This window comes from Daldinia vernicosa (genome assembly GCF_022497035.1).
Source record: "Daldinia vernicosa strain CBS 139.73 unplaced genomic scaffold F5Y00scaffold_54, whole genome shotgun sequence".
In the NCBI taxonomy this organism is placed as follows: domain Eukaryota; kingdom Fungi; phylum Ascomycota; class Sordariomycetes; order Xylariales; family Hypoxylaceae; genus Daldinia; species Daldinia vernicosa.
The window spans coordinates 29,043-54,757 of record NW_025953970.1 but is presented as its reverse complement, the minus strand read 5'-3'; the positions used below and the strand labels follow the sequence as shown (position 1 = coordinate 54,757).

The 25,715-nt window shown below is 48.6% G+C and overlaps 12 protein-coding genes across 12 annotated transcripts; 8 read left to right on the top strand and 4 right to left on the bottom strand.

Moving 5' to 3' along the window:
- The first annotated feature begins 124 nt into the window (after nucleotides 1-124).
- On the top strand, nucleotides 125-1,947 carry F5Y00DRAFT_245895 (uncharacterized protein). Its single transcript, XM_048009053.1, has 4 exons — nucleotides 125-849; nucleotides 910-938; nucleotides 1,015-1,155; nucleotides 1,212-1,947. The coding sequence occupies exons 1-4, from the start codon at nucleotides 654-656 to the stop codon at nucleotides 1,566-1,568; spliced, it is 723 nt and encodes a 240-aa protein (XP_047861509.1). The 5' UTR covers nucleotides 125-653; the 3' UTR covers nucleotides 1,569-1,947.
- Nucleotides 1,948-2,101: 154 nt separating this feature from the next.
- F5Y00DRAFT_245892 (TPR domain-containing protein) lies at nucleotides 2,102-4,056 on the top strand. The gene has a single exon (XM_048009052.1). The coding sequence runs from the start codon at nucleotides 2,262-2,264 to the stop codon at nucleotides 3,414-3,416; it is 1,155 nt and encodes a 384-aa protein (XP_047861508.1). The 5' UTR covers nucleotides 2,102-2,261; the 3' UTR covers nucleotides 3,417-4,056.
- On the bottom strand, nucleotides 3,580-4,699 carry F5Y00DRAFT_164786 (RWD-domain-containing protein). The gene is made up of 2 exons (XM_048004765.1): nucleotides 4,498-4,699; nucleotides 3,580-4,372 (listed from the first exon to the last, which is right to left on the bottom strand). The coding sequence occupies exons 1-2, from the start codon at nucleotides 4,562-4,564 to the stop codon at nucleotides 3,744-3,746; spliced, it is 696 nt and encodes a 231-aa protein (XP_047861507.1). The 5' UTR covers nucleotides 4,565-4,699; the 3' UTR covers nucleotides 3,580-3,743.
- A 159-nt stretch (nucleotides 4,700-4,858) lies between these two features.
- On the top strand, nucleotides 4,859-7,164 carry F5Y00DRAFT_245889 (ARM repeat-containing protein). Its single transcript, XM_048009051.1, has 2 exons — nucleotides 4,859-5,189; nucleotides 5,242-7,164. Exons 1-2 carry the CDS (start codon nucleotides 4,922-4,924, stop codon nucleotides 7,086-7,088), a joined length of 2,115 nt encoding a protein of 704 aa, XP_047861506.1. The 5' UTR covers nucleotides 4,859-4,921; the 3' UTR covers nucleotides 7,089-7,164.
- Nucleotides 7,165-8,722: 1,558 nt separating this feature from the next.
- Nucleotides 8,723-9,921, bottom strand: F5Y00DRAFT_265382 (uncharacterized protein; the record flags this gene model as incomplete). Its single annotated transcript, XM_048011780.1, has 2 exons — nucleotides 8,723-8,871; nucleotides 8,952-9,921. 2 exons carry the CDS (start codon nucleotides 9,919-9,921, stop codon nucleotides 8,723-8,725), a joined length of 1,119 nt encoding a protein of 372 aa, XP_047861505.1.
- A 1,074-nt stretch (nucleotides 9,922-10,995) lies between these two features.
- F5Y00DRAFT_245883 (uncharacterized protein) lies at nucleotides 10,996-12,314 on the top strand. The gene is made up of 3 exons (XM_048009050.1): nucleotides 10,996-11,217; nucleotides 11,287-11,876; nucleotides 11,963-12,314. Exons 2-3 carry the CDS (start codon nucleotides 11,589-11,591, stop codon nucleotides 12,227-12,229), a joined length of 555 nt encoding a protein of 184 aa, XP_047861504.1. The 5' UTR covers nucleotides 10,996-11,217; nucleotides 11,287-11,588; the 3' UTR covers nucleotides 12,230-12,314.
- A 187-nt stretch (nucleotides 12,315-12,501) lies between these two features.
- Nucleotides 12,502-12,988, bottom strand: F5Y00DRAFT_245880 (uncharacterized protein). Its single transcript, XM_048009049.1, has one exon. The coding sequence runs from the start codon at nucleotides 12,968-12,970 to the stop codon at nucleotides 12,539-12,541; it is 432 nt and encodes a 143-aa protein (XP_047861503.1). The 5' UTR covers nucleotides 12,971-12,988; the 3' UTR covers nucleotides 12,502-12,538.
- Nucleotides 12,989-13,079: 91 nt separating this feature from the next.
- On the bottom strand, nucleotides 13,080-14,644 carry F5Y00DRAFT_272768 (uncharacterized protein). The gene is made up of 2 exons (XM_048013047.1): nucleotides 13,734-14,644; nucleotides 13,080-13,675 (listed from the first exon to the last, which is right to left on the bottom strand). The coding sequence occupies exons 1-2, from the start codon at nucleotides 14,209-14,211 to the stop codon at nucleotides 13,098-13,100; spliced, it is 1,056 nt and encodes a 351-aa protein (XP_047861502.1). The 5' UTR covers nucleotides 14,212-14,644; the 3' UTR covers nucleotides 13,080-13,097.
- A 1,595-nt stretch (nucleotides 14,645-16,239) lies between these two features.
- Nucleotides 16,240-17,879, top strand: F5Y00DRAFT_255169 (prion-inhibition and propagation-domain-containing protein; the record flags this gene model as incomplete). Its single annotated transcript, XM_048010268.1, has 4 exons — nucleotides 16,240-16,972; nucleotides 17,005-17,137; nucleotides 17,198-17,468; nucleotides 17,514-17,879. The coding sequence occupies 4 exons, from the start codon at nucleotides 16,240-16,242 to the stop codon at nucleotides 17,877-17,879; spliced, it is 1,503 nt and encodes a 500-aa protein (XP_047861501.1).
- A 391-nt stretch (nucleotides 17,880-18,270) lies between these two features.
- F5Y00DRAFT_245877 (ARM repeat-containing protein) lies at nucleotides 18,271-20,279 on the top strand. Its single transcript, XM_048009047.1, has 3 exons — nucleotides 18,271-18,798; nucleotides 18,865-19,387; nucleotides 19,436-20,279. The coding sequence occupies exons 1-3, from the start codon at nucleotides 18,504-18,506 to the stop codon at nucleotides 20,049-20,051; spliced, it is 1,434 nt and encodes a 477-aa protein (XP_047861500.1). The 5' UTR covers nucleotides 18,271-18,503; the 3' UTR covers nucleotides 20,052-20,279.
- An 821-nt stretch (nucleotides 20,280-21,100) lies between these two features.
- Nucleotides 21,101-22,755, top strand: F5Y00DRAFT_255167 (Methylmalonate-semialdehyde dehydrogenase; the record flags this gene model as incomplete). Its single annotated transcript, XM_048010267.1, has 2 exons — nucleotides 21,101-21,626; nucleotides 21,701-22,755. 2 exons carry the CDS (start codon nucleotides 21,101-21,103, stop codon nucleotides 22,753-22,755), a joined length of 1,581 nt encoding a protein of 526 aa, XP_047861499.1.
- A 580-nt stretch (nucleotides 22,756-23,335) lies between these two features.
- Nucleotides 23,336-25,520, top strand: F5Y00DRAFT_272760 (uncharacterized protein; the record flags this gene model as incomplete). Its single annotated transcript, XM_048013046.1, has 1 exon — nucleotides 23,336-25,520. The coding sequence occupies one exon, from the start codon at nucleotides 23,336-23,338 to the stop codon at nucleotides 25,148-25,150; it is 1,815 nt and encodes a 604-aa protein (XP_047861498.1). The 3' UTR covers nucleotides 25,151-25,520.
- Between the last annotated feature and the right edge of the window lie 195 nt (nucleotides 25,521-25,715).

The following is a 25,715-nucleotide window of genomic DNA, read 5'->3' as shown; positions in this document are numbered from 1 at the left end:
AGTACATAAGCCCGAGGAACAGGGAAGACAGGGATGCCCCAGAAACCATTCCAAAAGGCGCAGTACACGTGTGTAGGTATGTAAACGACCTGATTAATTTGTACCCATACGATCGTCATTCTAGTTTTTTTTTAAAAAAAAATTTTTAATTCAACCTTAGGGCCGTTAAATCTTAGAGGACAAATGAAGAAAAAAGAGTAGAGTTGTACATGGCTATGATCGCAAGTATGTAATGTTCTAAATTAGAAAGGTACCTACACCTACGAAAGTTGAAAAAGGCTCAACTTGCACAAAAAGTCCCACCGTCCACCATCGCCTATCCGGCATCCGGGGCTCGTCCTTTCCCGTTTCCGTCTCTTATGAAAAACCCTGGTCGTACGGTTTAAAGTACCAGGTAGGTAGTCAAGTAATCTAAAGTTAGGAAAGGTCCGACCCGATTTGTACTTACTATTCCCGCGATTCCAATTCCACTCCATCAAATCCCCAATTGCGATCAATCTCACTTGTCAAACAACAACTTACACAACTACTTTCCTATTTTTCCTTACTTCCACTGTTCAAATTCGCTCAATGCGTCTGTCTTGACAAAGTTGCCTCGAATCAATTTAATTACTATCGCTTTTTATTTAACTAGCGCAAGGATATCCCCGACAATGCCAATCCGTAACCCTTTCGCGAGACGTCCCGGCGCGCTCAACCTCGAAATCAAGGATGAGAACGTCCGGCCCGGTGCGCTGGTCTCCCCGCAAGCCGGATTCGAAAAGGTCGATATAATTGGCTCCAAGGCGTCTTCTTCTTTGAGCATCCGGAGTACCAAGAGTCGGGACAACGGAGATTACAAGATGAGCGGTATGTCCTGCGCCTTGGAACCGTGCGCCCGGGAAAACATAGCCTGACTTTCGATTATAGTGGTAAACGATAGCGGAGTCTATCTCCCGGTATGAATTGACCTCCCTTGCGAGGAACAAAAAATTTTTTTAAACCCCGTATTCCGGTCACTAACTAATGTCTTAGCCTTCGCCAACGGAAGACAAGGCTCTGTGGCCGAGACGTTCGGCTGCGTCTCGAACATCCATGGATACCCGTAGTAGCTTTGGCGATATTGAACATTTCTCTATTTCTCGCGAGTCTTTCGATTCCTACCGCCGGTCCTTTGTATGTCACATTTCTACTTACCATGTCTTTATACTTCCAACTAACTGTGTCTAAAGGATATCTCTGCTAGGTCGCCAGTCATGGCCCATGATCCACAACGCCAAAGTCTTGATTCTGCCCGATTTGTTCGATCGCCGAGGATCTCCGTCAGAAACCGTCCCTGGGATCCGCCGACCGCCGAAGAGGGTTTCGAGGACGTCGGACTAAATGATGATCAGAAGCAACAGCCGAAGAAGAGAGGATTCTTTGCCAAGTTTTCCGAGTCGCAAGAATCTCCAGTGCATACACAAGGACTAGGAATGTCTCGGTTTATCCCTGGGCGCAAAAGAGCGCAAAGCGGTCAAGGGTCGGAATTGGGCAATATTGAGCGACCAAAATCCCGACAGTCCATTGAAGAGCAAGAGATGCAGTAATGTCCCGTACGAATGAATGAGATCAACACAACATGCATAGATTTATGGCGTTTAGGTGGTATAGGAAGGGCATCATGATATTTGAGCGGTCGCTTGCCCCTTGTACAGTTATTTCAGGTTTAGTCGCTCGCTTCCACCATACTGAGCTCATAGGTGGTCAGGAACAAGAGGCAGATAGAACAGTCGAAGCCGGGAAATCTGGGCGGCCATGGGAGAAAAGGGGTAATGAGTTACAATGGTAATGGTATGGTATGGTATGTTATACATCTGATATGAAGAATAAGATATCAGCTCGTAATGGCCTAAATACGATATAATGTCTTGCCTCGATTCACGTATATATTAGGTACCTCTTTCTTAAAATGTGAATATACTTGACTCTTGGAACTTGATATTTATGTGTTGTGAGATTTATATCTTGTTCGGTTAAAGAAGAGATACAGTAAGCAGGTATTATTCAATAAGCGAGGTTAGACGCATCCCCGCCAACTTCGACGGCCGACCCCACGTCAGCGATTAAACACAATTCGATAAGACTAAAATATTTGGTCTTATCGGCATTATCGATTAATTTTCATCGAAACCACCTACAACCTACGACCTACATTCGTTTCAATTGTGAGCGCAACAACTCAGCTTTGACTTTTCTGGGTCCTATTTTTCGAAGGTTTTAAACTGTTATTACCTCACATCATGGCGCCAAGACGACCGGATAAGAAGTCAAAAAAACGAGACAAGGCAGCGATTTCCAGGGCAGCAGGCGGCGCTTCTAAACCCGTCACTCCAGAAGTTCTAGTCAAGGCGGCCGAATACCAATTACAAGCGGGTAACGTTCAAGATGCCTTGACACTAGCAGAGAAAGCGCTGGAGCAATCATCCAAAGGCTCGGATGACGAGCTATCCGCGCTGAACTTGCTCGGGCAGATCAACCTCGAGGCAGGCGAATTCGAGGCAGCGCGGGCGTACTTCCTACAGGCCGTCGCGATCGACGCGGACGGCGCCAAAGATGAAGCTTTCGGAGGCGGTCCGGAGAAATTCCTGTGTCTAGCGCAGCTGAGCGAGGAGGGCGGCCAGGACAGCGTCACGTGGTTCGAGAAGGGCGCCGCGGCGCTTAGAAAACAGATCCAGACTCTGGAGGGCGCGCGACGGAGAACTGACGAGCAGACCATCTCGTTAGACGAGCTCAAGAAGAAATTGGCTATGACGCTGTGCTCCGTCGCGGAGGTCTACATGACGGATCTCTCGTGGGAGGAGGACGCCGAGCAGAGGTGCGAGACCCTGGTGACGGAGGCGACGATGGTGGCGCCGGATTTCGCGGAGACTTGGCAGACTTTGGCCAACGTGCGCATTTCTCAGGAGAGGTTCGATGATGCGAAGGCGGCGCTGACGAGGAGCTTGGAGCTGTGGAAGGATTTGCCGCCTGAAGACCCCTCGGTGCCTGATTTCCCGAGCAGAGTTGCGCTTGCGAGGCTGCTTATGGAGGTCGAGATGGAGCAGGAGGCTATCGAAGTTCTCGAGCGCCTGGTTAGCGAGGACGATCAGAGCGTCGAGGTCTGGTATCTAGGTGGTTGGGGCCTCTACGTCATGGGCGAGAAGCAGAAGGCGGGCAAGGCGAGCGAGGAGGACTGGAAGGCGTCGTGGATATCGAGCCGCGTGTGGTTGAACCAGTGCCAGCACTTATATAAACTTCAAGACTACGAGGACGAGCGGTTAGGAGAGCACGCGCAGGAATTACTAGGTCTTATTGCTAAGGAGCTTGGCGAGGCGCCGGCTGGCGAGGGCGAAGATGAGGAGGATTGGGAGGACGAGGACGAGGACGAGGGAAGCGATGAGGAGATGAAGGGTTGATTGGGTTTATCGGCGGCAGTGAAAGAAGGACGGAAGGAAGGAAGGAATCAACGAAAGAAAGGGAACTTTTGATACTATAGATGGAAGATACCACGAGATCTAAGGATCTTGTTCTGGCATGGATGGCGTTAGGAAATCCGAAAAAAAAGGGGCGGGCGATGCTTTCATCATGCCATATCATGTTTATAAATGAGGCAATTCTCTGATTTTTTTTTCCCCCCCAAGCTTTCTTTTCCCTGATTTGCGCCAAACCCATGAGTGGTGCTCACCATAGTCCCGAGATAGTAATACTGTGTCCACCGCACATCTACCTCCTTCCTTATTTACTCACGCCTCAATCTTGAGCTTGTCAACCTGCTCGACGGGAATACTATCGTCGTCCTCGTCAATCTTACCCACCAACCCGCGCTCCCAGAGCTGCTTGCCCGTCAACCTCACCGGCTCTTTCACCTTGGCCTTCTTCAGCTCCGCGAGCTTCTCCTCCTCCTCCCGGCGCTGCTTCTCCTCCATCTCCCTGAGGAAGCCCTCGCGCCACCGGAGGAAGGTCTCGGGCGTCACGGGCGTGCCGTGGAACTTCTTGTTCTCCTCGCGCTCCGCGGCCAGCAGCGCCTCCTCGCGCGCCTGGGCCGCGACCGCGCGCCGCTCGCCGATCAGCTGCTCCGCCTCCTCCTTGAGCGCCGTCACGAGCGTGAACACCATCGCCATCCCCATGTTCTCCTGGATCGTGCCCTCGAGCCCTCTCAGCAGCTGCGCCTTGTCCGAGGCGACGGAGAAGCGCGGGTGCGGGGCGGCGTTTTGCGGCGGCGAGAGGTCGAGGATGGGCGCCTCGTCGGGGTAGGCGTCCGGGTACCGCACGTGCAGGATGAGGGTTGGGGGCTCGTCGGTTTCGTCATCGTTGTTGTTGTCGTCGGGGAGGTCGAGTTTTATGGATATGCGGTACTCGGTCTCGGAAATGTCTTTATTATTTTTTATGAGCTACTATGTCAATTTACTGGTGATGATGGCGGGGTAGATTTCAGATTGCGTTAGGTAGGTAGCATAGGAATTGTGTGAGGGTCGAAAAAGTTAAAAAGTCACGGACCTGTGATTTCATCTGGGAAGATGGAGTCGAGAACCTCGCGTTCTTCGACTTGCTCTTCTCGGCCCATGGTGGTGCATGGGGATCTTGTTAACGCATCTATTTACAGGATGGGACTTTTATGTATAAGTGGAAGGTTCATTAGGAGGTAGTTTTTATATTTTGGATTATTCTATAAGCAGTAGGTTACCTACCGGCGTAATCCCACCACCGGCTGCCGTCTTGCATTGCTAGTAGCGTGGGAATTAGGTGGGGCCGCGGGGTTGAAAGCTCGACAATTGCGCCTTCACCGCCCGGCATTATAGGGGTTCCACTAAATATTTTTTAGTTCTTGGATTCGCAGAACTTCGATAAAATAATAAAAGTACTGCATGATAAGTCCATTGAATAACCTGCTATAAACTTTACCTGTTCTAACATTTTCGCAATGGCGCCCAAAGGTGATGCGCTCAGAAGCAAAAGGAAGCTTACCAATAGCAGCAAAGAACATTCAAGCAAGAAGCCCAAGTTCGATAAGAAACCGTCGCGAAAACAGGAGCCGGAGGAAGATGTTAGCGACGATAGCGAGATCAGCGAATTTTCGGACCGAGAAGATGGTGGCGCTGCTTTGAACGATATAGATATGCAAGAGAATGATGATATACCATTCCGGTCAAAACCTGATGGCAATCAACCTGGGAAGACCTTTGAAAAAGGTTAGCCGAAGCGAGAGTATTCTTCCCAACATAGCTAACACTATACACGCAGGTCAAAACTCGCGCGAGTCGCACATAAAGCAGAAACAACTAGCCCAAGAGCGCAAAGCGGCAAAGCCCCTGGCCGATGAATTGCAACGAACAAAGAAGCTCTGGGAGAGACTACGGTTGAAATCCAAGGTTCCGAAAGATGAACGGCAAAAACTCGTCGAGGAGCTCTTTAGCATTGCTACAGGCCGTATGAAGGACTTTGTGCTCAAACATGATTCCGTCCGTGTCGTCCAGACCGCTATCAAGTATGCGACCCCTGAACGGCGGAAGATGATTGCGAAGGAGCTGAGGGGTGCATATCCTATACTAGCCGAAAGCAAGTATGCCAAATTCTTAATTGGCAAGCTTCTTGTGAAAGGCGATGACGAGATCCGAGATATGATAGTTCCTGAATTCTACGGCAGAGTTAGGAAACTCATCAACCACCCCGAAGCTTCTTGGATCCTGGATGATATTTACCGAGGCGTTGCCACCAAGGAGCAGAAGGCCATTCTATTAAGAGAGTGGTATGGGCCAGAGTTCCACATCTTCCGAGCTACGTCGGAGGGTGAGGCCATCCCCACGGCCGAGCTTTCTCAGATCCTTGCGGAACAACCAAGTAAACGAGGGCCGATCATGAAATATCTGCTCGACTTGACCAACCAGCTTATCCAAAAGAAGATGACTGGGTTTACGATGCTGCACGACGCTATGTACCAGTACTACGTCAATGTAAAACCAGGAACCGAGGAAGCTAAAGAATACATGGAAATGATCAAGGAGGACGAGAACGGCGACCTACTCAAGAACATGGCTTTCACGAAATCGGGTGCTCGACTCGTATGCTTGCTTCTTGCCCATGGATCAGCTAAGGACCGGAAACAGATCCTTAAGACATATAAAGATACTTTTCAACTTATGTCGAGTGATCCAAATGGACACTTGATCATTCTCGCCGCTTACGACCTAATTGATGATACCGTCTTAACTTCTAAGTCCATCATAACAGAATTACTAGGCAAAACGGAACAAAATGAAGTTTCAAATGTTGTGATCGCTGCCAATGATCCGAATGCTCGCTTAACAATACGATACCCACTCGAGGGTGCGTCTAAGGTACTCTTCGACGCTGGTCGCGCTGATGACCTGAAGCTCCTCGAGGAGCTGTGGGAGATTCGAAAGACAACAAGTAAGAAGGACCCCGAGATCCGTCGAAAGGAATTGGTCACGGCATTATCACCACAACTACTTTCTGCGATTGCTTCGTCACCATTAGATTTAATCTCTACTTCCCACGGGTCTCAATTGGTTACCGAGGCGCTTCTTTCTTGCATTGGAGACAAATCCGAGGCTTTGCAAGCAATAGCATCGACCGCAAAGGGAAACCCCAACGAGGCAGATACACCAGCCGATGAATCGGAAACCGAACCCATCCCCGTGGAGCACATATCCAAAGCTCCCCACGGCGGACGCATGTTCAAGACCCTGATAGCAGGCGGCCACTTCGACAAAGCGACCCGTCGCATAATACCCGTCGACCCACCCCTCCACTTCGCAGACATCCTATACCCCTTCATCAAAGACCACATCATGGCATGGGCCACGGGCCCGAGCTCGTTCGTCGTGCTCAGCCTCCTGGAAGCAGACGACTTCTCGAGCAAGAGCGAGCTAAAAAGCACGCTAAAGAAAAATAAAAAGGCCCTCGAGAAAGCGGCGACGGAGGAGACGCCGGAGCAGAAGGCGGCTAGGGAGGAGGTGAGCGCCGAGGACAAAAAGAAGAAGAAGAAGGGGAAGAAGGCTGGGTCGAAGAAGGAGCCGGCTGTGGGGAATATGGGGTCTAAGTTGCTGTTGGAGAAGTTGAAGGGTTAGAGGGCTGGGGACGTCGAGAGGCGTGTTAGGGAGTTTGTAGATGTGTGAATGTGAGATTTTGGGGGGTTTGAGAGTGCTTCTTTGGTATATGCTTTGATGAGGTGATTTGCTGTTGTGATATGCTACCCGTGTCAAGACCAGTTGACTTCTTGGTGTTTCTTGTTTGATGCTGGCCGAATGCTTCACGGGTTGTGTGGCTGGTACGTAGTCACTTTGTGCAAAGTGTTGATGGTATGGCTATCCGCACTTACTCGATGTCCTCGCCGTATCCTTAAATCTCCCAAATGACTGGCCTAGTTATCCCGAAATCCCAGTATACCATCCCCGTCCGAGCCCTGTTCTCAGCGTTCCGCTACCTAGATAGCTCTAGACTTTAGATTCTTTTCGTCTGCGGTGATTAAGACTCACCTACTTAGGTACCTAACCTACCAACCTAGCATATCCATGGGAAATAGCCCCGAGGCCTAAATAAGCCAAGGAATAATCACAAAAAAATGTATTCCTAGGATGAATAGTTGTGCATATGAATCCTATTATCATCTATACGCACTGCCTACCTTTCATCTTACCTTTGAGCCACAAGTCGACAAGAGTTACCTACCCAGGGCTTAGCATGAAGCAAGCCCCCTATGTCGAGGCTATAACTCTATAAGTGTCTTACCATCGTACCTGTGGAACATACCACTACACCACTAAAAAGTAATTTCGTAATAGTATTTATATTCTATTAATTACGTTATTTATATCTAACAGTACGAACTACACGGGCCTTGGAAGCGTAGTACTTTGCCTACGTACCTAACCTATGTAGGTCGATTGACTTATCACAAGCGCTGTTCTTAAATCATTAGTATGTGTAATTTACGAACAATAGAAGACTTAACTAGAGGTTGAGAATGCCTACCTGTTTCTACCATAACTTCGCAGGCATTTCGTTATGAATATCTTGGAAATACACATACGAGGTGGCTAGGGGAAGTGGAATAACCAATGAAGAGGAAACAGACCAAGTAACCATATAGGAATAAAGAGGAAGTAGATTATACTCAACGTTATTTCTTAGCTCTCCCTTCCTTATTGACTAGAGCCCATAGTTGAAAATCCCCCTAATAGGCTACGTAAAGTGTTCATCTCGGAAACTAACATAGCGCTCAAGTCACAATAGAGGGTCAATGTAGAGTCGATGGATCTCATCTCCATTAGATAGCCTTGGGGAAATCCCCCTGAGGCACCGAATGTCCATTCATAGGTTAGTAACTATCTGGACATCCATTTATTCCGTCCATACATCCCATTTCCAGGCAAGCTCCCCCTGGCATTCTCCTACCGAGCCTGCCTAGCCGACCGTCCTCATTATCTGTTTCATATGTACAAAGTTTCAGAGGCTCATCTCAATCCCTCCAGTTCGTATTCGTTTCCCATGCTACTCATATGTCGACGTAGGTTATCATCTTTCATTTCATCTTCCAGTTGGTCTCGTTGCAACCCTTCGTCAATTAGTCTAGGTAGAGGAAAACATCTCCGCTTTCCGAAACGCCGTTTTAGTGATGTGGTGTAAGTATAGGTAGGGGTATTCGTGGTATGTATGTCGGTGTGAATGAAAAAAGAATCTCGCGACGAAGGGGATTGTAAACTCAATTTCGAAAGGGTAGGGAAGGATTCGTAAAAATACAGGCTGGAGTCGGTGGTTTAGCTTCTCCTCGAGGGTCCCCGAGAGACTCTTGAAGGTCTTGAAGCTCTCGTTCCTCTCGAGTTTCTGGAACGTCGCGTATCGCGTGTCCTCCTGTCCGAGCTTAAACTACCTGTAGGAAAAAAAGGTTAGTAAACTCCCAATCGGAGTTTATCTTTTGGGGATAAACTCACTAGGGCTGCTTGCAGTATAGGAGTCGGTATAGTACGAACTACTAAAGTCGCTTTCACCTCGTGGCGGTTTCTCCCTGCTAGTCCTGCGTTGCTTGTCGCTTCTCCTCAGGCCTAGAAGTAGCGCGGTTGCGCCTAGGGCGGCGGCCAGCCAGCCCGCTCCGCCTCCCGATTTCTTCTCTTTTCTAGCAGCGGCCGACGTGGGTCGACCTCCGCCACCTCCACCCCCGAACCAAGTCCGGTGAACTGGTCGTGCTGCACTTGCACCTGCACCTCCAGCATATGCGCTACCGTGTCTACTTCCGCGCCTCGAGTATCCTTCTTCGATGATCTCGATTCGTTCCGTCTCTCGTTTCTTCTTGCCTCCACCAAAAAGGCCGGCGAACGTACCCCAGAGGCCTCTAACGATGCAGCAAAAACATAGGAGCAATAGTAAAATTACACCGGCAATAGTACCAACAACGATACCGGCAATTGCGCCTCCACTCAACGAACCGCTCGTGGTTGCGACGGGAGCCGGTGTGGTTGTAGCCGAAGCAGTTTCGCTGGCTGCAGTGCCGGTAGTAGTAGTCGGTGGGGAGGTCTCTATAACGGTGCTACCGCTGGTAACCCTGTAAGGAGCTGAGTATTGAGTGGTAACGACGCCGACGGTGGTCCATTGAGTCCAGGAACCGCCACCGTTTGCCAAACATTGGCCCTCGTAGGCGCAGTACTGCCAACTCGCGCAGCAAATGGGGCCACATTCGATCTGCCCTGATCCTTCAGGTGGTACACAGGGCTCGTCTGACCCTCCTGCTGGTGCGGTCGAGTCGCCTAGGAACGAGCTGATAGTGCTAGTGTAGGTTCTCGTCTCGGTCCAGGTAGTGGTGTAAGCGACGGCATCCTTTTTAACGACAGCTTGAGGATACGGGTGAGCAACAACGAGGGGAAGGAGTAACGAGAGAAGAAGCGGTTGATATTGGCTGGGTCGCATTTTGATCAAGCTCGGTCCAAATATGGACGAGACTCGAGATTATTGGAATGCGAAATGAGGTAAGTGGCCGAGTTTGAGACAAGCTCTCTCTCTCTCTCTCTCACCGACGCCGCCTATTCTGTCAGTTATCTTCCTTTTCCTCCTCCAAAAACTGAAATCTGATTAATATAAATGGTTAAGCGAGGAATGTAGTCTAGTGAAGACTTACATTTCCAAATGTCTTAGGCTGATCAGTTTGTTCCACCAAACCAATTAGTGCAGCTGTTCAAGATAACACCGACAGTTGGTGTCGAGAACAACCTTGTAGAGACCTGGGAAAAAAAGAAAAAGTATGAGGAGGGAGGAGAAAAGATGGGAAAGTAAAGGAAGAGAGAAATCGGGACCAAGATTTCTGGCTTCTTTCCTTAACGCATCCTCTTTACGGGTGGGTTGCAACTTCCCAACCTCCTCCGGTACGGGTACGAGGAAGGTGACGGCCAAAAAAAAGCTGCCAACTGGGAAATACCGCGGGGCTGGTGGTGCCTACTTGCTCCGGCGCAAGATTTGGGAAAGATGAAAACAGAGGGGGTTGGAAAACTGACAGGGGTCACGGAGCTGATGTCAAATCATCTGTTCTTGTATGAGAAAACCCAGAAATAAGATAGTAATCGTTTATTTATCAAATGACCCGAAAGTAATATTTATTTGTATATGTCATCTAGTCCTATCCTCCTTCTTTCCAATTGAACCGTTTCTTACCTCGAATGATGCGACTTAAATAAGGCATGGTTTTCTATCGCAATATGCAAGATGACCAAGTACAGATGTGATGGTGAGTTGGCAGAGATCCATGTACGAAGTCCCGATGCGACTTGGGTATTGATTGTTGGTCCGTGCACGTTGTAAGAGCGATAATCGATTAGGTACGCCCAGGTACACTAGGTATGTACATGACCCGATAAGTAATCTGACAAGGGTATTTTAGCCTATCAGGGAGCTTTGACGGGGCAGCCCAGTCTTATCACCCCACTTCACCTACGAATGTCGCAGTCTTAAGGTGTGCAGGGTCTTGAGAATTCGTCTTCAGTTGGTTAACTGCTGTCCACGTTCCTGGATTAGCCCGTCACCGAAGGTCTCGAGTCGTATGGAAGAAATCCCATTGCTTGGACGATGGGCGTCACCGCTGAAGCCTTACTCTCAAACACGAACTGCTTTCTATGGATATACCCCACGATCTACGTACATGCTGCTCACACCTACATAGCCCCCTGACATTAAACCTATTTTGCTTTAAAAAGGCGGTTGTCAGAGGAGAAAGTACGTATGCAGTTCCCACAAGATGGACCCTTATTATGCTGATTATGCTGATTATGCTGCACATATAAGGGGAAAAGTTGTCGATGATGCAATTCTTGTTCGTCGGAATAAACTGTCGAGATCGATTTTATATCAACGATTTTAGATGTCGTAAAGACGTTGAGTCATCTTTAAATAGCCTATTTTTAGTTAAAGCACAGGTAATTACCCTAGGCACTAGTCTTTAAACAATTTCTTATCATTTTCGACTTGGGCGTTATCGAGTTTTTTCTTAGTCACCATTCATCACGTCTTCAAGATCCAAGTGGCTACTGTTATTATCCCCGTGTGTTCATATTCTCTCTAGGGGAACATGCAAGAGACCAGTAGCGATGGCATCACCATTCTCAGCCCCATCTCGCAAAGGTGATGCATGGTTCTACGTCGGCCTAGCCTCTTCTTTCCCCGACATCACCGACTCGGGCAGCACTATTCTATCTGAACCCCGTTCCTGTGCAGAGCAGAACCAAGCCCCTGGCTGCAAGGTCTTCCACGTGCCCGCCAGTGACAGCTCTCAGGCCCGTCAGATTGAGGGTGACTCAATATTCCGTCCCGAGGGAGGTCTGCGGGACCAAGTACTTGTGTTCAAATACAAGGGCAAAGTCCACGCTATCAACAACGTGAGTTATAATACCTATACTTGACTTTGTATGCTTTATAGAGATACCATGTTATTTGAGAAGGTGGTGACCAATGGTTGGACTAGCGGTGTCCACATTCATCGTATCCTCTGTCTGAGGGCACTCCATTCGATATTGAGGACTTTGGTATTGCACTGAGTGTCGGGATTACCTGCCCGAAGCACGGCTGGTCTTTTGACTTGTTCTCCGGGAGAGCAGACCGTGCCAACTATAAGTTGGGGATATGGGAAGTCCAGTTACGTCCCAGTTCCGGTACACAGAACACAGCAAGCGGTGAAAAAGCTGGAGATGACCAGGAGGTATGGGTAAGGAGGAAACAGAGGATGGGATAATGCCCGAGTTTACGAAAAGTTGTTATATGTTATATGAAGTATTAACTAATGATATTTTAATATAATTCATGTTTATATTTACAAACAGCCTCTAAACGGACAGTACCCAAGTGGTCTTATACCATCAAGCACTTACCTTAACATCCCTTTCCGAAAATGCGTGCCCTCCCATTGGCTAGCACCCACATCGCCCACCTGGTAATATCCTTTGATATGGCCTCAACTTATTAAAAACCGAGTGCCCCCCAGGACAGGAGACCACAAGAGCCCGACTTTAGGACAGTAAGTACCTACGTATCTCCCTTTTCTTTACCTAATTTTTCGTTCCGGAACATCTTCGAGCTTAGAACATTCAAAGCCCCTTCTTCCGAGATGATCTTTGATATAGTCACACGGACGATGCTCGTTATGCCTTTTCGGTAGCACCACTAGGCGTGCGTTGGAGTTACAATCGGTACAAGACCTAAGGAATGCTACTCGGCCGTCCGTAAGGAGGGAGACGAGTATTCCTGATTTCCAGGCCCAGATAATATGTCCTCGGAAGACAAGCTGGAGAAGACGACCTAGCCTAGTCTGCCAAGGCTTTCCCTCATATCTGGAACTTATCCTCGGCAACGAATTATATTTTTGAAGCTGGTACATGAAGCCCCATAGTATCATTGTCGCTGCTACGATCGAAACAGTTGTCGCAATGAAAACCCACAAGGACTGTCCATTCTCATTGAGTTCATTAATGTTCATTCCGAAAATGGATGTGCTTAAGCTTATTGGGACGAAAAATATTGCAAGCACAGTTACTAAATTACTCGAGGTTTAGATACCTAAATAACTCAGGGAGGTGAAAAGAGAATGAAGAGGTGTTATTATATCACTTACTTAGCTTTGTCCGCCTGCTCTCTTCTAGAGCAACCTTGGACTGTTTGATCGATGCACGGGATTCATCAAGACTAAACAGTCCAATGTGGTGTTGTAAATAGTCCCGAGCTAGCGTTTCTGTAAGGCATATCTGTCTTTCTATACATTCGAACCTCTTGGCTAGGTTTTTATATTCTTCGGAGTGGTGAGTTCTACCGTTATTATGGTCGTTATCATATTGTTGAATACAATTCAATGGACCCATGCCGTCGTGTCTCATCATGCGGAGGGCATCCCAAGCCTTTTCAATAAGGTCTAGTTTCTCTTGGGGGCTTGTTCTTCCCCGGCGGAAACATTGATCTGCATAAATGAGACGCTCGTACAAGTAGGTAGCGTGAATATCTAATATCGGTAACAGTAAAAGGAGAGGGTCTTTTTGTGCCTCTGCAAAGAAACTTTTATCACGCTTGCGGAGAGATCGTAAGTATTTTTCAGAGAGAATGTCACAATCAAGGTAAATGTTCCTCCCAGGATAACGTTTCGTTCCAAATTCAGATGAGGGACCATCTAAATACGACGCAGATACGAGTACTACCAATACTAGTAAGCATAATTATTAGTATAGTAATTAATATACTAGATGACTTACCAATATTACAGTTGTCATTGCTACGGATTATTACACCAGCCCAGCCGTAGCCCAAATCCAGATACTGTGGCTGGCCACCGGCAAGAAACTCAGGTACACGGTGATTGACTACGTCGTAGCGCCCATGCCGATCAACATTCATTATTATAGCTCGGAAAAAGCCAGGATCCACATCGTACATGACACCGGCTTGGTCTTGCACGTATTTTCGATTACCTGAATCGAATATAATCAACCGAGTTCCATCAATTAAATCAGTCCCACTCAGCTCCGTGGAAAGGGTAGACGTCATGGCCGTAGCGAGCCATTGTTGGATATCACCGGAAGATGTGATATCTAGAATGTCAATTGCACTGACCGAGCACGGGTATCCCTCTCTGAGACAATCCATCCAACTTTCGTATTTATGCTTAGAATGCTCAGACACTAAATGTGATAGATATCGGCCAGTCCCACCCAGGTTGATGGATTCTCCCATTCTGAATAAGGATGTTATGGGAAGACGTATAAATGATAGTTTGAGTGTGAAAGCGAACTACTTGACAGATTGGCAGCGGCGAATCGGTGTTAGAAATATGGATATGCGACCGGGACATTGGGAGGTTATGTAGGTAGTTTACGTTTTAAACACCTTGGAGGGATAATTCTGGAATGAGGCTCTATACTCAGCTACCTTTCCACGTCAGATATTGACAATATTTGTAAACTTGCAGTGCCTGCGTCTGGGGTAACACCCTCCGCCCCCGCCATTTGTTGGATTGGTTCGTAGCTTGGTTCGAAAGGTACATGTCGTGGGGTTTTCCTCTCGAATAGAAAAAATCACGTATATGCAGGCTGGCTTATATAGCTGAAATCCGTGCTCCAGATTGGGTTGAATTGCGTTTTTTAAATACCGGCATAAATGATTAGAGCTGATGAAACTTAAATAGGAAAGTAAGCTTTATCTCGGGTAGCCTCGGGCCTTATTTTAAATATTAAGTAAACGGGCTATGCTGGCTTTAACTACAAGATTATCTTAATTGGCTTGGACTGGATTTATTGGTTCGGTATAATATTGCCACACAACTGATACGTACTCTTCAAATGTTAGAAAAGCATATTATCAACAAATCAAGGCTTCCAAAAGAGTTAGAACATACTATCCTCGGAATACTACAAAGAGTACGACCAATTAGATTTAAACGAGCAATGTACTGTCTTTTTCTGGCACTTAAGAACATAGGTAAGCTCCAGCATACTTTGTTGAATACTTTCTGCTAGCGGTAATCATGTTGCTAAACTCTAGTGACATCATTTTGGTATGATAGCCAGACGATAGAGGTACATAGAATGTCAGGGTGGCTACAGTGGTCTATCTACGACTATATAAGAGGCGCGAAGCGCCCTCGTCAGAGGATAGAAGGCCAGGCGTTACTAGTTCAATACATCTATTACTTGGTCTACCTACCCTAGACACTCACTTTGTGTACGACTGACCTCAAAGGGTATTACTCCTGCCACTAGGTTAGTTTAATCGAGAGCGATACTACTAACCTAACAACCTACATATACACAGGCAGGTAAGCCTTGTAGATAGGTACCTTGGCATTTAATGGAAATCTAAGCCTCGCTGAAACGGATTAGTTCTTGCTTTTCGCTCAGTGCCTAAGGAAAGGCATAATTCTCATATTAAGAACCAATCCATCACTATGTGCTGCGAGGCGCGGTCAGTTAGCCCTAGTGCAAGACAGCCGCAAATTAAATTTGGTTTATATACACTTCCAACTCATTCCGCCATTTTCCTAGCGAAGGAAAATACGGGGAAGAAAAACGAGGCGGTAAACCTTGAAATTATTGGTTCGGAAATGGGCACTGTTTAAGGATATGGATGCCTGACGGCTACCACATCACTTCATTAGACACGATATACATACGAGGCTATGTATACTCAAAGATTACATACTACTAATTCAAATATAACGTAATATATCAACGGTTGCAGAATTAGGTAGGCTGTGGTCAAAACCTAATGACAAGTTACCTACCAACCTATCAAGCGCTTCGTGGTAATATAGGTCGTGAGCAGACTTTATAATGCTTACATGTCGACTTTTAGTCGCTAATATATCTATAATCGAACGAATCTAAGTACATCGATCTCTATTACTGTTGTACCATGTTCAATGTACATGTAATGAATAATATATAAAGGTCTGCATAAATTACCAGGAGGCTGTGACTAAATAGCTTCATGTAAGCTTTGCAATATTTCCTTCGTTAGGCGATACGCTGGCTTTGCTTTGGTGCTTCGGTCGTCCCGCGCGCCGTTGGTGCGTTTTGGGTGATTAAGTGTACACTACCTCTTAGATAGCTTATACGGCCACCATATATGAACGAATTCATTATCATAACCATCATCGCCATCATCAATTAGCTCCTTTACGTATAAACTTAATTCTAAGGCCCTTATAAATTCCATATCACTCTAGTATTCCTCCTTACCCCTTTCGGAATTCTTCTGACAACTATGGCTGAAGTAGCCGGGCTGGTTGTTGGTGCCGTAGGCATAGCTGCAGCTTTCAAGGGAGCTGTCGAAACAGGAATTTTTGTTAGATCCCTTTTTGAGGCGGAAGCAGCAGATTGCAGCGATCTCGGCCTTTACTACCCCATTGAAAAGCAGCGACTCCGGCTTTGGGGAAAGCAGTGCAAAGTCAACGACCCTTCTAGCTGTATTCTTCGCGACAAGACAAGTGATATCAAGGATCTCATAATCCAAACCCTCGGACGTATTAAGAAGCTCAGTGAAGAAGCAGATGATCTGGTCGAGAAATATAATATCGGCACTCCCAAAGTCCCGGGGTGTATAGGTGATCTTAATGACAATTTGCGCCCCGACGGCCCTGTGGTTCATGATATTGCAAAGCTCTCGAAGGAAACAAAGCCGATGAAAAGGATAAGCTGGGTTGTCTTCGCCAAGGATAACTTCAAGGAGAAGATCGAGGCAATTCGCCTTCACATCACGCACTTGCATCAAATCACCCTTGAATATAGAGAAACCGAGCTGCTTGAAAACAGCCCCCCAGGCCGCGTCCTACCATATGTCAACAATCACGATGACCTAAGGACATTAAGTGGACTTGGCCCTATTGCCCACCAGCCGCTGGCTATCTCAGCGCTAGCTAAGTTGTACCACCAAATAACAGGCGTAGACTTACATGGCTCTGCAACCCGGCTTACAAAGAATGATTTGAAGCTCACTGGTACATCGCTATATATCGGCCAGCTTAAGCAGCCGATGGGACATTGATTAAAGTTCGGGTTGAATGGGTGACTTTGAGGATTGGTCTTGACGCTGACGCACAAAAATATGTCGACCGTATGAACTCACTGGGATATGTCCTAGAGAAGGCTAGTGTGCCAGCGTTGTGACTACCACCGTGTTATGGTATTTTTGACGACTTATACGATACAAACCATGGGGTTAGGAGACTTGGATATGTGTTCGGACTTCCTCCCGATGAGTCTCGCGATGGCTACGATATTTATTATGAAAGAGATCTTTACACGTATCCTCCAATCCAGCTTAGTAGACTGATAAAAGACCGGAAAACCAAAATACCGCTGCTAGGAGATCGCTTTCAACTCGCGTACGTCCTGACCTGTGCGTTCAGCTGTTTTCACGCTGCAGGATGGATACATAAAGGACTCCACACTGGAAGCATCTACTTCTTCAAGGAGTGTAACGGAGAAATCGACGTGACTTGACTATTTATCACTGGATTCCAATATTCGCGTCCACAGGGTGAAAGTTCATTGGCGTACACCCCTCTCGAAAGAAGAGAAGTAGAACATTATTATCACCCCGACGCGCACAATGGCTTCACTAAAAAGAAAGACCTGTATAGTCTAGGGGTTGTTCTGTGTGAGATCGGACGTTGGGCCTTACTGGCTGAGCAGAAGAAAAAGCCCAATGGCCGAAGCGAATGGCGAAATTTGATGCTGGGGAAGCCCCTTGCCGATCTTGGGTGGAGGATGGGGGGCAAGTATCATAGTGCTGTGAGGGAGTTGCTTGAGTGTAGGTTCCCAGACGACGATGCTCCTCATGATTACTTTGCGGAGCAGTTCCTGGAGAAGGTTATGAAACCACTGAGTAGTTGTAGTGCTTAAGGAAACTGTCGGAAGTATGTATCATTAGAAGTTGGGTGGGAAGATCTTATATTTAGAAATAGTTGTTCGGGAAGAGACTTACGAGATACTTGCATCCTTTACCTATACGAAAGTGAAATTATCGCTATTTAGACTCCGTATGCCTTTTCCGAAACGGCCCCGTTCACCCTCATCAATTTCCTAACTAAATATCTCTTAAGTCGCAAGTATAATAATGACAAAGCTTACTATACTATATAATTTGTAGATTCAAAGTTCTTAATTCTAGATGAAGACTTAAAGAAGCATGACTGCTTACGTAACAACTTCCTATAATACACAGGTACCTAAAGTTTCAAGCTGCATGTGCCTATGACGGCAGACCCACTAAAATAATAGCTTATTGCAACAGTGCAAAGGGCGCATGGGACCAGGGACCTAGCTTCAGCCTTTAACGTTAAACCGTCCTGAAGCTCGCAAAGCCTTGTGCTACTTTACCTCATCTTCTACATACTATTCCAGGGAGCTCTGATATCAGCCACGCTACCATATTCCCGACTCGAGCTCGCTTCCAGCCCGAATATTCTGATTTAGACAAACCCACTAACATTCATAAGCTCCCTTTAAACAACTATAATCTCCATCATGTCGCTCGACCCCCCTCCTTACCTCGGTTCGCTCCAAAACAACATTCGTCAGCGACCGATTCCCTGGGATGGCGCAGTTAGAGCAGGCACCATCACCGAGGCCCAATTGGCCAAGATTAGAGCAGTCGATAAAGTAAAAAGAGAACAACGAAAACAAGTGGTCGAAAGCGATCTTGATGGTTACCGGATATTGTTTGTTGGGAAACCGGGCACAACAGGCGTTCTCGAGTCAGCTAGCAAGCGCTCCGATGTTGTTCAGTACATCTTAGTCTTACTGAGCGACCTGCTCGAAAGTACGTCTATTCCCTTCTATATCACCAATCATCAATCGATGACCCCGTCGTATTAATATCGTCTAGGTGTCCCGGCGCTCGCGAAAGCACTATTTAGAGATCCGGACCCGTATCAACATCTCCTACCCCTTCTTGCGCATTCGAATAATTCTGAAGATCCTATCCCTCTACTCACCTCCACCGTCCTTACTACCCTTATGGCCAACTCTAAAGACGAATCCGCGTCGACGCAACACGCCTTGCCTTTAGTCCTAAGCTACCTCTGCGGTTTGGTAAAGAACTCGAATGATGCAGGATTGCAAGATATCGCAGTCATGGAATACTCTTCTCTCCTATACGGACGATCATCCAGACAACTCTTCTGGAAGCAAAGAAGCGAGACCGTTGCTCCTTTAATCGAGATTCTTCGAAAAGCCGCGGGCGTCGGCGGAGAGTCTTCCGCTAGTCTATGGAGCGGCAACACTACGACCAGGAGCAGTGGTTTCGAGGGCATTAGTGGTGGAGTCGGGCTGCAGCTGCTATACCACGTCCTGCTAGTACTCTGGCAGCTAAGTTTCGAGGCGGAAGATATCGGTAACGACCTGGATGAGTACGAAGTCCCTTGGAGTACAAACGATCGCAACTAACATGTGAATAGCGAATACGACATCATTGTTTTATATACTCGACTATTACGGCTTTCGCCAAAGGATAAGACTTCACGCCTCCTTCTATCTACGCTGTATAACCTTCTTGAGGCTAATCCCTCCACGCTTCTCCCTACGGCAGTTCTAGCGAGACTTCCTGCGCTACTTGAAAACTTTAGCGGCCGACATCTTACGGACCCGGACTTGCAGGAGGACCTGGGAAAGCTGAAGGAGATGCTAGAAGAGTATCAGAAGACCAAGACCACATTCGACGAGTACGTCGCAGAGGTTCAGTCCGGGCATCTAAGATGGTCACCACCTCACCGCCATCAAGTGTTCTGGGCCGAGAACGCACGAAGGATTCTAGAGTTTGAGAACGGTGAAATTCCACGAAAACTGGCAGAGATCATGTCGAAGCCATGGGAGAACGACAAAGCGGTACTGGCAATTGCTTGCAACGACATCGGCTGCCTGGTCAAGGAAGTACCAGAGAAGAGATACCAACTAGAGAAATTAGGATTAAAGACTCGCATCATGGAGCTCATGCAGGATTCGGACGAGAATGTGCGATGGGAGAGCTTACGGGCTCTCGGGGGTTGGCTCAAGTACAGCTTCGAGAGCAACTGAGCAACTGAGCAACTGAGAAACTGAGCAACCAAATAAACTGGGTTGTGTGCGTGGATATGATTATACTCCTTACTGTATTCTTTCGATAGTCATTGGTGTTGCGCCACAGGTGCGGGTGCAAAGACACGTCGTCTTACATAGTATATTGGGTAGGATAGAGACGTGATAGGCTGATTCGAGCTAGTCTACCGGTAGGTAGTCAACAAACTTCAAATTTCAGATTTTAAACCTCGACCGAAGCTTGTGAGTCGGTATCAATATGTCTGATGTTATGCGGGGAATACTAGTCCCTGCTCGGCTTCAATGGCGGAACTTTTGATATGAGCTGTCTTAAGTCATGAATAAGCTATATTAACTATTAGGTTAGGTTCAAGATGAGTTATCTAGGTTAAGTGTTCTACGTAAGGGACGGAAATAGACCTTAGTGTTCTTATCACCGCTATAACGTAATAGTACCCAGCTTAGCTTACCGGAGATGATATACAGGCAGTATACGTCCGGTGCTCGGGGGTTCGGCTTAGCGGTAAGAGACGGGCCAAGATAGAGAGGCACCTACCTGCTAGTTACCCCTCTTGCCCAATTGAACCTTTTATGGGAATAATAAGCCAGTACAGCCTCGGGTTTATGACGATCCCGATAGCGTTACCCCATGCCGACGGCAATACCCCACACCGATAATACCTACTGCCTACCTGTACCTAACCTAAGTAGTAGCTGGGTACAACCATCTCTTACCATATAACTCAAATAACATATGTACCCCATCCCGAGCGTTGCCCCTTCCGGGGAACGAAACGTACCTAATGCATTGATGCCAATGGCTAATTCTTATGCCCAAGGGCTTATGTAGAAAAGGGGTCTTGCTTTTTTCTTTTTATTGCTAAGAGTTAGTTGATCTTGTCTTCAACATGCACCGTCTCATACGCACTCGAGGCATTGTTACCAGCGCCGGACGCATTGCTACTCGTCGATTCTCCTCTTCTCTATCATCATCCCCCGCCACCCTTAGAATGTCGTCAAGAGCCGCGACCTCCTCTCGTCTAGCCGTCATGGCTAAGCAGCTCCGCCCCATGAGCGCATTGGCCTCGACGGCTACGAGCTACCCTACGACACACGAGAAGATAGAGAAGCCGGCGGATACGCCCTATTTTGTAGATAACGAGTTCCGACCCAGCCAGACGGACAAGTTCATCGAGTTGCACGACCCGGCTACGAATAACCTCGTCACTCGTGTCCCGCAACTCACGAATGCAGAGCTCCAGGCTGCTGTGGATAGTGCCCAGCGTGCGTTCCCCGAATGGAGGGCTAAGAGCGTGCTTGCTCGCCAGCAGATCATGTTCAAGTATGTCAGCTTGATCCGCGAGAACTGGGACCGTCTTGCTGCGAGCATTACCCTCGAGCAAGGAAAGACATTTGCAGATGCTAGGGGCGACGTCCTGCGTGGTCTTCAGGTGGCGGAGGCTGCGTGCGGTGCCCCAGAATATCTCAAGGGCGAGGTGCTTGAGGTTGCCAAGGATATGGAGACGAGATCTTACAGGGAGCCGTTAGGTGTTGTTGCTGCCATTTGCCCTTTCAGTACGTGCCAATATAATATTGAATTAATAATTAATATCACATGGATAGGGTTTGCTAACAGCACCGATTAACAGACTTCCCTGCTATGATCCCCTTATGGTGTATCCCGATTGCGACGGTAACCGGCAACACCGTGGTCCTAAAGCCTTCCGAGAGAGATCCCGGAGCGGCCATGATCTTGGTGGAGTTAGCGAAGGAAGCCGGTTTCCCCGAGGGCGTGGTTAACGTAGTCCACGGAGCTCACGATACCGTGAACTTTCTCCTAGACGCTCCGGAGATCAAGGCGATCAGCTTTGTCGGCGGAAACAAGGCCGGCGAGTACATCTTCAGCAGGGGATCCGCCAATGGCAAGAGAGTGCAGGCCAACCTAGGCGCCAAGAACCACGCCGCCGTCATGCCAGACTGCAACAAGAATCAGTTCCTCAACGCCATCGTGGGAGCTGCCTTCGGTGCTGCCGGTCAGCGGTGCATGGCTCTCAGCACGCTAGTTATGGTGGGCGAGACGAAGGAGTGGCTAACCGAACTAGCGGAAAGTGCCAAGAAACTCCAAGTTAACGGCGGCTTTGAAGAGGGTGCCGACCTGGGCCCCGTCATCACGCCGCAGAGCAAGGCAAGAATCGAGAGCCTTATCGCCAGCGCCGAAGAGGAGGGTGCTACGATCCTCTTAGACGGGCGAGGCTTCAAGCCGGAGAAGTACCCGAACGGCAACTGGGTCGGTCCCACCATCATCACAAATGTTACCAAAGACATGAAGTGCTACAAGGAAGAGATCTTCGGCCCTGTGTTGGTTTGCCTAAATGTAGACACGCTGGACGAGGCGATCGACCTGATCAACCAGAACGAGTACGGCAACGGTACGGCTATCTTCACACGCTCAGGCGCGACGGCCGAGACGTTCCGGCGTAACATCGAAGCCGGCCAGGTCGGCATCAACGTCCCGATCCCGGTGCCCCTGCCTATGTTCTCGTTTACCGGAAACAAGAAGAGTGTTGCAGGGGGTGGTGCGAATACATTCTACGGACGACCTGGAGTTAACTTTTACACGCAACAGAAGACGGTCACGGCGCTGTGGTCGAGCGCGGATGTTATTTCTAGGAAGGCGGATGTTGCTATGCCTACGCATAGCTAATGGGTGGGTGCACGGGTTTGGGGGGTTATGAGCAAGCAAACAATCTGTATATAGCATTTATTTATTTGCTTCAATGAGATGATGAATTATGGTCTTTGCGCTGCTGATATATTTATGAGGATCATGAGAATTAGTATGAGATACGATTTAAAGAGATCATATTATTGCGGAATAGAGTGAGAGTTTTCGTACGGGCTCTTGAATATTTAAGTTGACTGGGTGAACGAACATGTAGGTAATCATAAGCCCTCATCAAAAAATCGATCCAATTATAACTTCTTACAATTTACAATTTAACTTACGAATGCTATGATTATTCTAAAATCTATCTACGACTCAAATATGTACGGATTGTTACATGTAATGTTTATATAAATTGTACGAGTCAGTCGGCTTTGCACCGGAAAATGCGGTAAGCCGTACCCGGCCGCAACGCCCCGCCTCCTCCGCCGGATCTTCGGAGTTAATCAAGACACTGACGTACCTGGGGGGGGGGGGGGGGGAGAGGGAGGGGGGGACCCATTATATTGCTCCTACACCTCCGATTCGTACATCAAATTTTACTTATATAACCACTACGATGGAAACCAATCTTACCTCCCAGCCTAACAATCCTGGTGTGACCAAGTACGGAAATGGAATTAGAAATGGAAATGGCAATAACAATAGCAATGGTAATGGATTTGGTGCCAATATCGGCATCAATACCCCGTCCAAACCCAAAGACCTAACAGACCTCCCCCTCGACCTCTTCGTCATCATAGCACGGTTCCTCGCCCCGCAGGACATCATCCTCTCCCGCCGCGTCAGCCGCGCCTGGCACGCGGCCTTCACGGACGCCGTGGCGTCCCACAACTTCATGACGCGCCACTTTCCGCGCTCGCGCGAGATGCGCGCCGGGGACGAAGGCGCGAACCCGGACTGGGCAGGCGTGTTTGCCGATGTGGCGAGACGGTATTTCTACCTGCGCGCCGCGAAGCCGCGGCTCGTCGAGAAGATCGACGTCGTGAGGGAGGGCTCGGCCGGGTTCCGGGGCGTTCCGCCTTGGGAGCGCTGGTTGAGGTGGGACGATCATACCGCGCCGTTTCAGTACCCGGATACCACGTGGTCGGTCGACGAGGGGCTGCTGGTGTACCAGGAGGTGGTCGCGCGGCGCTGGGTCGCGTATGATCTCGAGACGAGGCGGGTGTTCGACGTCCCGTTTGATGGGAAGGGGAAGATTGTCCGCAGGCTGAGGCTTGGCGAGGGGGTGCTGGTGTTTGAGTGGTGCAAGGAGATTGGGGTGTATTCGTTTGATACGGGGGAGAAGTCGTATGGGCATTTTGCGACGGCGTTTGATGTCCGGCGGCGCGGGGAAGAGGGTTCGAACGAGGGCTGGGGGGAGTGGGATATCGCGCTCCGCTGCGAGTGGAAGATTCTTTCCCTGAACTTACCGCTGGACGACAACGACCGCTTCTTCTCGGCACACACGGCGACGCATTACGCGCTGTACTCGTGGCAACCCGACCGCAGATCGCCGTGGCTGATCGACCCGCGCGAAGAGCTTATCGTGTGGGATATTTCGCACCCGTCAACAACGCGCCGCCGCCCGTCGTTAGATCCAGGCAGCAGCGCTAACACTAACAAGATTATTATTATTCCCAACCCGCCGGGACCAGCCCTCGTCAAGAAGTTCTCGCGCCGCGATCTCGAGTTCCTGGGCTTGCGCCAGCGATACACGCCGTCGATCAGGGAAATCCGCGTCGACGAGGCGAACGTGTACGTGCACGAGGAAGAGCACCGGTGGCTGGCGGGCCGGCACGCCAGCCTGTCGCCGCCGCGGCACCACCTGGTGCGGTGCACGGGGGTCCCGTTTTCGGGCGCGGGGCCCCGGTGGTTCGACGAGTGCTGCGCCGACGGCGACGTGCACATGAGCTTCTGCCCGCGGGCGGGCTCGCTAGCGCGGATCCTGGGCAACGATGCGCGCTTGTTGTCGGGCGACGAGGAGGGACGCCTGTGGCCGGGGTGGGCGCCGTGCTGGCGGCACGAAGAGTTTCCGTATCTGACGGTGAGCGATGCGGTGGATGCGCGGGCGGGGGTCAGGGTCGTGGCGCGGCAGTGCTTTATCATGGAGGCGCTGTCGAGTTTTGTCCTGCCGAAGATTAGTATGCTGGAGGAGCAGGAGCAGGAGCAGGATATATTGATGGGGTCGAGGGAGATGGAGGTGAAGAGGGTAAGGGGGGAGATAGGAGGGGAAAGAGAAGAGGATGGGGATGGGGATGGGGATTTGGTGGTGGAGGTTAGGTTTGCGGATGAGATGTGGTGGGAGCTGATGGGGCGGGGGAAGATAGCGGGGGATGAGCGGTGGGTTGTTGGTGAGGATGGTAATGGGAGGGTTACTATTGTGAGGTTTTGATGATGGAGATGGATGGATGGGGGGTTAACAAATAAGTACTTGGCTGTCTATTGGTATCTTACGATAGACGGACGGGGTGCTGAGAGATTGCATACGGAATCCCATGTGTGTGCGCGGCGACGAAAGTGGTATTAAGTTAATGCCTTCGTATGGTTGGGGTGGAATTAATATACCTTAGGTACTTTAGGACTGAACATTGTACTTGATATGAAAGGTATTTGTTAAGTTAGGAGTAGAAGCCCCTTTTATACCCCTATTAGAGATGCCTTGGAACTTTCAAGATACCTAACCTAATGCCCTTATAATGTACGGGTGAGGAGACTATACTATACTATATAGTTGATACGAGTAATACAATTAATCTATCCAATTTATGGAATACATACCTAGGTACACAGGTAGGTAATCATCAATGTAAAAATGACTCGGTAAAATTACCATAGTTTATACTTACGAAGAATAGAGTCAGGGTAGAGAAGAGAAAGGTCGGGCAGTAAGAAAATCACCAAACTACCCGCCCCTTCCCCCCTATCTTCTCAAGGGATAATTTATCAAGACTCATCAC